The 10,007-nt window shown below is 41.4% G+C and overlaps 1 protein-coding gene across 1 annotated transcript; it reads right to left on the bottom strand.

Moving 5' to 3' along the window:
• Window positions 1-5,518: 5,518 nt before the first annotated feature.
• Window positions 5,519-8,419, bottom strand: LOC146461364 (uncharacterized). Its single transcript, XM_085086987.1, has one exon. It carries the CDS (start codon window positions 7,751-7,753, stop codon window positions 5,720-5,722), a length of 2,034 nt encoding a protein of 677 aa, XP_084943113.1. The 5' UTR covers window positions 7,754-8,419; the 3' UTR covers window positions 5,519-5,719.
• Window positions 8,420-10,007: the final 1,588 nt, after the last annotated feature.

Below are 10,007 nucleotides of genomic sequence, written 5' to 3'. Positions count from 1 at the left end.
GTGGGACCAAGCGAATTTTGAACCGAGTTTAGAACTGCAAGACCGTACTCCACGCCGTTTTCACCGTGTCATCGTGTAGGAAGGGTATTAAAGAAAGGCTTGAAAGAACGTGAATCATCCGTGTGGTTCAACGGCTACGTTGAAACGGTACTGCATCGTAAGCAACTACAGCGAACTCGGCCAGCGTATTTCGGGTTTAGAGATCCTGATCCTAACTTTGAATCCTCTGTGTGATCCAACAAAGCCGTCTGCGCGCTTGTGTTTTTAGGACCACTCTTGTCAAATATCCACCGTATTCCACCATAAAAATTCTAGAACGAGAAACCGCAATGTATGTGCCCATAGCGATACGAGAATTTGACTTACAGGGGTTTCCACAAACTGAAATAAGTTTCCCGAAGGAAAAGCTTTGCCTCTTGCTCATTCTTTTTTGAACTGCATCTCGGCAATAGGGACGAACAACAACAACAACAATCTTTATTTGTACTCTTGCCTTATGTGAAGTTCATTGCAATAAAATTAGAGTACTGGCCGCCTGGAATAACCGCTAGGGGCTCGCGGAGCCAGGCAGCCAGTTGATATCGGGACGAGGTTACCCATCTACAGAATGAGATAGCTAAAAGGTAATAAACTGTGGCTGTGAGTATAAAGGGTACTGCAAAAAGCCTGTGATACCCCTTTGATGTATGGTAGAGCTGCGGTGGTCGGTATTGTAGAAGCAAGTTCTCTTCAGGCTGTTTGTTTCTTGGTTTTGGTGATGTTTTTCATAAATAAATATGGATATCCGATGGAAACAATAACCAATAATTTATGCATCAGTCCATACCAGCAGGGCCTCTCCCCCCACGCCCGGTCTGGGTATTGATGAGCTATTTTTCCTCACTGTACGTCCCAGGAGCCGGGCATTTGTCCACCCCAGAACCGGGTTGGCTCAGTCAAATGAGACATAATTAAAGAAGCATAAAAGTTAATTGCATATTGATAATTTAAATATTTTGCAATTGTCGGGTCCTTCATGGAATTTTCGTGGCGTTTTATCTGGCAAAACACTGGTCGCTTTAACACATCTTCAATGTCCTGATCTTGAAAATTTTTTATCGCCAACACTCGATGTTCTCTATTTGCTCGGATTAAGTTGTGTGGCGAGATGCACTCTTCACACCAAAACCCACAGCATTGGAAACCAAGTAGAAACAGTTGGCGCAATAATATATTGCGATTGTCGTATACTTTATGGAATTCGTTGGTAAATTTGAATCTTGTTCTAACATATGGAAATTGAAACTTTTTCTGTTTGATTTTACAGACATGTCCACTTTCGAAAAGCACTTTGTTTTTGATCCTGTTATTTCCATTTCAAAGGGGAAATGCATTAAATAGTAATTGTTAGGCACATGAGCAAGCTTGCGTTCTTGTTCCCTAAACCCCACCTAGGTAAGCTCACTCGCACACAACCAATTAATTACACCCTCCTGAAACTGTGCAATAGTGATATTATTTAGTCTTACTATGATTCAAAGTGCAATTCATAGGAGGCACCGTGGTCGAGTGGTAAGGGCCTCAGACTTGGAATAAGGAAGTCCCTGGAGTTGTTTCTCGGTAATCCCGGGTTCAACTCCTTGGCTTTGTTTGTAAATAGCCGGCTGGTCTGCCTCCTGCCAGCTCGGATTCGAAAGCATGTTATGTTCTATTTGAAATAATTATTTGTTTCTTCCTGTTTTGTTTCATTACCCCTAAAAAGCCCCAGGATTATTATTATTATTATTATTATTATTATTATTATTATTATTATTGAACGAGTGAGCATTGTTTAGCTCGGAAAATGGTGAGATTTAATATATATCAAGAAGCTGTTTCCAGCTTATACTCGGGCCATATTTGACTGTGTGGTGCGTAAAGCCTACAATCTTTTAACAGTGATAACATCCAGCATCGACAATTCCCCTAAATAGATAGCCTGCGAGCAAGCTCTCTTGGGGGTGGATTCTCTTTCCCCCTCCCGCCCCCCACCCCCAAGAGAGCTTGCTGGCAGGCTACCAAATAGATAGATACAGAGATATAGTGAGGCAATAAGTAACCACCAGATAGAATTGCATTTCTTGCAGTCAGAATGAAATACAGGGGAAAACGACATTTGTCATACGAATGCTTTTTATAATCCCCGGGCTTTAATCCTTACGTTTTCACCTTTTGTTTAGAGACAGAAACCATTTGTACAGTCCTTATATGTATGTGACGCCGGGTCAATGACGGATCGTAATTTTCGGTATGATCTAGACCCGGGGGGTACTCCCTTATGTGACCTTAACGTGGACGTGCAGCCCGATAGGGTATGGTTTTCAGGGTGTTTTGTCTCGAACGGGGTATCACTTTCTGTCCTAAACAGGGTATCCCTACATGACCTAATGGCTTATACAGATTATGATTGCCAATGCTTTAAAATACAGTAAGAAACTAGTGTATTCTTATTTCATTCTAGTCTTAAACAGGGTGTGATTTTGGGTTAAATGTCTTAGAAAGGGCCTGAAAATTTTGAATTCTGTGTTAAACGGGATAGGGAAATCGGAGAATTGTGTCTTAAACAGGGTCAGGGATTAAAACGCCCGGGCCGGGCCGCACCTCCCTACCCAAGCATCTGTTGTGTACCCCCCCCCCCCCCCGGATGTAGAGTTACGTTACGCATCACGCGTACGTTTATATCCTTGTACGTTTTTCAATGTTTCGCTGTTTATATTTTTAAATGAAATGCAGGGGAGAGCATTTGTTATTCACCTTTCATTTGAAGTCAGGCGCGTAGCTAAGGTTTTGATAGGGGTGTTCGTTGAGCCCCAAATCTTGCTGAGCGCCGGAGGTGCTCTTACTAGGGGGGTCCGGGGGCATGCTCCCCCGGAAAGTTTTGAAAATCTAGGTTTCCAGAAACCTCATTTCCTACATTTTGAGACCCATTTTAGGCAAATCACAACTTTGTTTTGCAGCAGCTTCTTAAGCTATATACATCATTTCGACGGCATAATTGTTTCAACTTAAACAAGAAAGTTCAATGTACATTCCGCGCCCTGTCAAGTTCTGATAGCTATTCGATCTGCTGATAGTCATACACCAAGCTGGTAAACTGCATCATTCTCGGGTGTAGGCCTTCGAACAAATTGACTATCTCGTCAAGATTGACAGGCATATCATATTTGATATGCATTAGAGCCAGGGCGGACAGCTTACTCTCTCCCATGGTACACCTCATGTAGTTGTTCAACCTCCACATTGCGGTTATGGAACGTTCACATTCACAAGTGAATGTTCTCAGGCGAACTTGTACGTAATTGGCGTGAAACTCAACAAGGCTTGAACTATTAAGTTTGAAGTGAGTCGCATTCAGAGAACAAAACGTATCGCAAAGCATGCTTTTCTATTGTTTTTTAGGGCGGATGCGGTTTTACGGCAAAAATGAAACCTCATTAAAATTAATCTCCAAGGGTTCCTGACAATTTTTATTTTTACTGGGGATAAGACATAAGGCCTAAAGAACGGGTTTATTTCTCTATTTTTCTTTGGTTGATGTATTTCGATCACAGAAACCTTAGTTAAAAGTTTTCCTTCCGCCATTATTGATCTTCAAAGGGGGTTCGTTCGAACCCCTCGAACCCCCCCTCCTACGCGCCTGTGAAGACAGAAACCGTTTCTACATTGATTGTCTTTCTATAGTAAACGTGAGACATCTTTATCTATCTTGGCCCGCGAGGTCATAGACTGATTTAGTTGCCAAATTTTCGGTTAAACAAAACTAACCTTGAGGCACTCAGGTTAGCCTAAAAAACACTTAGGTTAGCTTAAATAGCTCCCCGGTTAAATTAACGGTTAGCAGTTAATGTTGGGGTTGTTCATGCCTCGCTAGCCCGCATGCCTCGCATGTTTTGTTCATGCCTTGCACGTCTGGCTCGCATATTGTAAACACTCCTAACGGCCCGAAAACAAAGAACGCGACCGAGAATTTAAAGAATTTGATAACACGACAGCCGAGTACAAAAAACGAGACCGAGAACAATAACTCGTGGCCCGCAGTCTTATCTCTCGGCCGATCGCGACCGCAAAAAGAAAAAAGAATTTGATAATGCTACCAAAACCTTAACTCGGTCCGCCTTACGGCCCGAGTAAAAAAGAATTGTATGAATATCTTTCCCGGGGGGGGGGGGGGGGGTACTTCCTTATAAGAGGCTAATGGGGATGTGCCGCTGGATGGGGTCGCATTTTCACGACTGAATTGACTATAATGGGGTTGCATTTTCAATAGAGTTACCAGAATGGGGTCGCACATTTTCGGATTTTTGGGGTAAGAAAATTCTATTAGGTAGGGATTCAAAATGGTCTCGGCTAAAAAGGTCAGAAAGTTGTCGTTAATTAAATGTAACAATCACCTCGCATTACATTTCGTTCTTGAAACCACAACTTCAATAAACCAGTTACACAATAGCGCAAAACCACCGGTCCAGAACAAAGTAAATGCATAAATAGAAAGTGACTTAGTTGGGATCGCGAAAATTACATTTTCCCAAAAGTGACTAAGATGGGGTCTATAACTGGCCACAAAAAAGACTATAATGGGGCAGGGGCTCTGAGAGGCCAGTGGCACATACCCAGCAAAACTGAACCCAAGTACCGCCCCCCCCCCCCCCCCCGGGATATCTTGGCTTTTTTTTGGACTGAAGGGTAAACTTGGATTACAGCATTTGACATTCCAGACTTTACCGCCCTTTAATATTTGCTTACTTGTTTTTCAATTATTCATAAACTACATGGGTAATTTAATATAAAAAGCAATTAATATTCGATTGGTCATTTCGTGCTTGGTTAATTCTGCTAGACTGAGAACACGATTAGGAGCACTTCATAATGAAATTTAGCAATCAAGTTCAAAGAAGTCCAAAAAATGTTTCATTCCCACTCCAAACTGACCATGATCAAACATAATTACACATCACACACATTTAAAAAAAAAACGTTACCATTTATTTACACCTCACTTCATGGTATATTACAAATCTGCTTGCAAGTAAATATTAATTTACTTCTGTCACAAGGCATTTTGTATCTTGTAATGTTAATTTCATTACACTGACATGCTAAAAACATACAAAAGAGTGAATCAGTTGACAATATTTTTGTAGAACATTTTTATTTAAATTACTAGCTTCACCCTACAATGTGCTAATTTTCTTAAGCCAACCGTTTGACAGGATTCAGCTGCTTAAACAGTAATATAAGAGACAATAAATTTAAGGAATAATCTTGGCCTTTTGAGCCCTCAAAAACATTCCATTACCAAAATCCATGTTACAAGCAAAAACATTACTGTTCAGTAATACAGTATTAATATTTAATATAGATATAGTCGAATGCAAGAAGTGTTATAACAATCTTAGTTTTGAAAACCCCACAACACATAGGCTCGATTACCAGCCGCTGTTCGGGAAAATGAGCCCGAAAGCCGGACCCGAGGGAGCGGCGGAAATCGAGCCTACACAACACATTCATTTACAAAGTCTTTGTTGCCCAAGAAAAACAATCAAAAACAAAAGACATCACTTGAGATGTAACCTGCTACTGCCAGCCTCTAGAAAACGATACAAATATAATTATTTCTCCAAATAAACTTCTTACAAAAATTCAGAAATTTCTGAATCAAATGAGTGAGTATTTTATCGATATTGATATCATAGGTGAGATATCAAATGAGCTCAAATATCTGGATTCGGTGGTTCGAGAAGTCAGACACAACTATCCTTCCATCACTAAGATTTGCTGTAGACGTTGGATAATCAAACTCTCCTTTCCCACTGCCTTTTGTTCCAAACTGTGTTAAAAAATTTCCAGTCAGCTCGAACACCTGAACCCTGTGATTCTCTGAATCACAAACCATCAGATGTCCATCTCTGTTAACCGACAAGTATTTAGGACGATTGAACTCACCCTCCTTGTTCCCCTTCTTACCGAATTTAAACACAAAATTTCCCTCCAGATCAAACACTTTGATACAGTGTTCACCCTCGTCTGAGACTATAAAATACTGTTCCGTCTGGATACAGTGAAGGGGATGGGACAAAAAGCCTTGTCCCCGAAATTTACGTTTGAACTGCCCACGAGGGGAAAATATCTTAATTGATTTGTTACCTTTATCAGCAACAATAATATCACCGTTACTGGTGACAGAAAAACCATCAGGATTCTGAAGCTGGTGATCAAGGCTTCCTTTGTCACCAAACTTAGTAAGAAACTCACCATTGCCACTGAACACCTGGACCCTGTTGTTGCCACGGTCCGCCACCATAATGTTACCATTACTATCAAAAGCTATCCCTGTAGGGAGGTTAAATTCACCCAGATTACATCCCCGTCTGCCAAACGATCTTAAGTGGGTACCGTCACTACTGAATACCGATACCCTGTGGATAATAAACTCAGTTACTGCTATTTCATTTCTATTATTCACTGCCACTCCACATGGCGTAGCAAGCTCTCCAAAAGACTGCCCGCATTCTCCAAATCTGAACCGCCTGGTTTGGGTCTTAACATCAAAAGAACTGCCACGGACATGTTTTCCTTTAAACCCACTAACTGCTTTACTCTTTTCTTTTCCTTCTGCACCTGATTGCTGCGTCTTAATTTTCTTAAAAACAGTTTTTACAGAACCTACCCTCTTAGTGTTTAACATGCTAAGTAGTTCGTTATTTTCAGTAAAATTAAACCGAGGGATGCGTTCAACGTCACTTTTACCTTGGGCTTCTTGTTCGTGAAGGATCGTGTCAAATGTTTCATTAAATCCCAGGATTTCAGCGCTGGAACTTCGTCTCAAAAGATGTCTGGTTTCCTCGATGGCTGATTCAATTATCTGAAGTTGATTTTCAGCTTCGTCTTTTCTCAACGCGAAACACTCGAGCGATTCTTTCGCTTGGTTATCAACTGCGCCAAAAATGTCCTGCTTCCTCGCTTCAATGATTGCCATCATCTGATCTGCAGTCGCCTGCACTTTGCTTTTTACGTCAGCTACTTGAACCTGAACATCAATGCTGCTTTGGTCGAGCTCGCTGATTTCATTTCTCTTTTCCTCTGCTTTCTTGTTAAGCGATTTAATCAGAGACTCCATTGTTAGCCTGTGTTCATTTGCTCCATCTTCGAGAATCACTTTGACGTGACCTTCGTGGAGTGTTACAACACAAGCGTTGCAAATGGCAACTTTACAGTTCTTGCAAAAGTACTTTAGCGCTTCGTTTTCGTGGCGTTTAATCTGGCAAAACGCTGGTCGCTTTAGAACGTCTTCAATGTCCTGATCTTGAAAGTCTTTTATCGCCAACACTCGATGTTCTTTATTAGCTCGGATTATATTATGTCCCCCGATACAGTTTTCACACCAGAAGAAGCAACACTGGAAACAGTAGAAACAGTTGGTGCTTCTCTTGTCGCAGTTTCCACATTTCGCGCCAGTTGTGTTGCACTCTCTAATGGCCAACACATCCAGGAGACTGTTTATTCTGAAGTTGGTGGGAAATTCGCTGGGATTTCCACTTCCTGGGATCCTAATTTCCTTGCGACATTCTGGACATGATATGACATCTCGACGTGGACTTGTTCGACGAATCCCGTTCAGACATTTAAGACAGAAGCTGTGCAAGCAAGGTAGCTGTTTTGGCTCGGTAAAGGGGCACATACACACAGAACAGGATACTTCATCATGAAGATTATCGAGCAAAGTCTTAATATCCATAATGAAGGACACGAAGCGAATGTTTGGAATTCAAAATGATGCAGTTGAGAGATCGATGAAGTTTTGTCTGCTGACGGGATGTTATTTCTTATCAGACTAGTAATACCGGTATTGACCAATCACAGAGCGGTGATTGCAATGTTTTGACGTTACATCGTATTAATGGTTTCAAAAATATCCTGATTTTCTAGGAATTGTTTATGCGACCAAGAGAGCATGACCTTTTAAGAAGCTGTCAAGATGTTTTCTCATCAGACTGCCTTAGGGCAATGTTTGAGAGATTTACTCATTTTCTGCGTCTGTTTTCCTTTACACTCGCGAGGTTTTATCCTTGAAAGTTGGCTTTCTTTCTGCTCCAGCAGGGGCGTAAATAAAACTTTAAGTCAACCGAGGAAAGGTTTAAATTTCCAATATCACGCTGTCGAAACACGGAATGAAATCGAGCATGATGAAATGCAAATGACCTCTCGTTTGACACAAACGTTTATGACCACGAAAGGATCATTCAACTAACTCGTAGCCTATGAACAAAATCTTCCGGTGGGGAGTTGGGTGAAAAGAAAAGCCTCTCTCCGGCCGGCCTTCCTTCTCGACCCCTCCGTGTAGGAAAACCATTACAAAACCGTGCATTGAATTGGCTTTCCAGGGCATGCATATAACGGAAGGCTTATTACGCGGGATGCCCTGAGGGGGCATACCGTGTCTAAAAACGGGTCGATTTCTTTTTTTTTTCTTCCTCGTAGCTACAAATCGGTACATTAATTTATTCATTAAACTCACCCCTCTCCTACTCGGGGTGTATTGTTCTGATTGTCTTCAACAGAAGCAGGCCAATCAAAATCCATTCTTGTCGCTTACATCGCGAGGGAGGGGACCCACTCACCCCTACTTGTGTGACGTCAACGCATCATTTGATCTATTTATTAAAAACAGATTAAATTTGGCTCCATATTGTTAACATGTTGTGGACTCAAGTGTGCCATTTTCAAACGGAAATTTCACCATTTTGAAGCGGCAAATCGAAAGAATAACTTCTAAGAAGCATTCGACATTTAAAACGGTGGAAATTGGTGAGTTCCTGGCGAAGGAATCGTGCTTTGTTTGACAGTCTTAGACCACGACGCGAGACTGAAAAGAGGTCATTGAGAAGCTTACGTTATCGCAATGGAATTCCCGCAATTTCCCTTGAAACCCTGAGTAGCGTTACACAAGGGAAACAACGTAACGCGATCGTCGTGACTCAAACTATTCCATTAGCAAGGATAGTTTTATCAATCGGCGAAGCATACAGTTGGAATAAATGAATCAGCCCCAGCATCTCGCGTAATGCCAGTATAGCAGGCATCTTGTTTTTTTTCTTCCTCGTAGCTACAAATCGGTACATTAATTTATTCATTAAACTCACCCCTCTCCTACTCGGGGTGTATTGTTCTGATTGTCTTCAACAGAAGCAGGCCAATCAAAATCCATTCTTGTCGCTTACATCGCGAGGGAGGGGACCTACTCACCCCTACCTGTGTGACGTCAACGCATTATTTGATCTATTTATTAAAAACAGATTAATTAAATTTGGCGCCATATTGTTAACATGATCTGGACTCAAGTGTGCCGTTTTCAAACGGAAATTTCACCATTTTGAAGCGGCAAATCGAAAGAATAACTTCTAAGAAGCACCCAACATTTAAAACGGTGGAAATTGGTAAATTCCTGGCGAAGGAATCGAGCTTTGTTTGACAGTCTTAGACCACGACGCGAGACTGAAAAGAGGTCATTGAGAAGCTTACGTTATCGCAATGGAATTCCCGCAATTTCCCTTGAAACCCTGAGTAGCGTAACACAAGAAAAAAAGGTAACGCGATCGTCGTGACTCAAACTATTCCATTAGCAAGGATAGTTTTATCAATCGGCGAAGCATACAGTTGGAATAAATGAATCAGCCCCAGCATCTCGCGTAATGCCAGCATAGCAGGCATCTTGTTTCATGGTAAGTGAAATAGATTATTTGTTCTATTGTTTATTGCTGATTAGATCATTTACGGTACAAGATCCGTCGCAGCTCCTATACGGTTTTTGGAAAAAGATTGAAAATTTCTGGTTTATGCTCTCAGGAAAGTATGTAGAATTCACCTTGAAAGATGTTTTTGTCGGTAGACAAGTTGGAGAATCTGACCAGTTAGTAAACTATCTGTTTATTCTTGCTAAACTTCATATTTGGAATTGTCGTAAACGTAGAGTACCCCCAAATTCAATGCTG

The sequence above is a fragment of the Pavona decussata genome, unplaced genomic scaffold (assembly GCF_977016875.1).
Source record: "Pavona decussata unplaced genomic scaffold, jaPavDecu1.1 SCAFFOLD_199, whole genome shotgun sequence".
NCBI classification, from domain to species: Eukaryota; Metazoa; Cnidaria; class Anthozoa; order Scleractinia; family Agariciidae; genus Pavona; species Pavona decussata.
The sequence above is the reverse complement of the archived record's forward strand: the minus strand, read 5'-3'. Positions and strand labels throughout refer to the sequence as shown.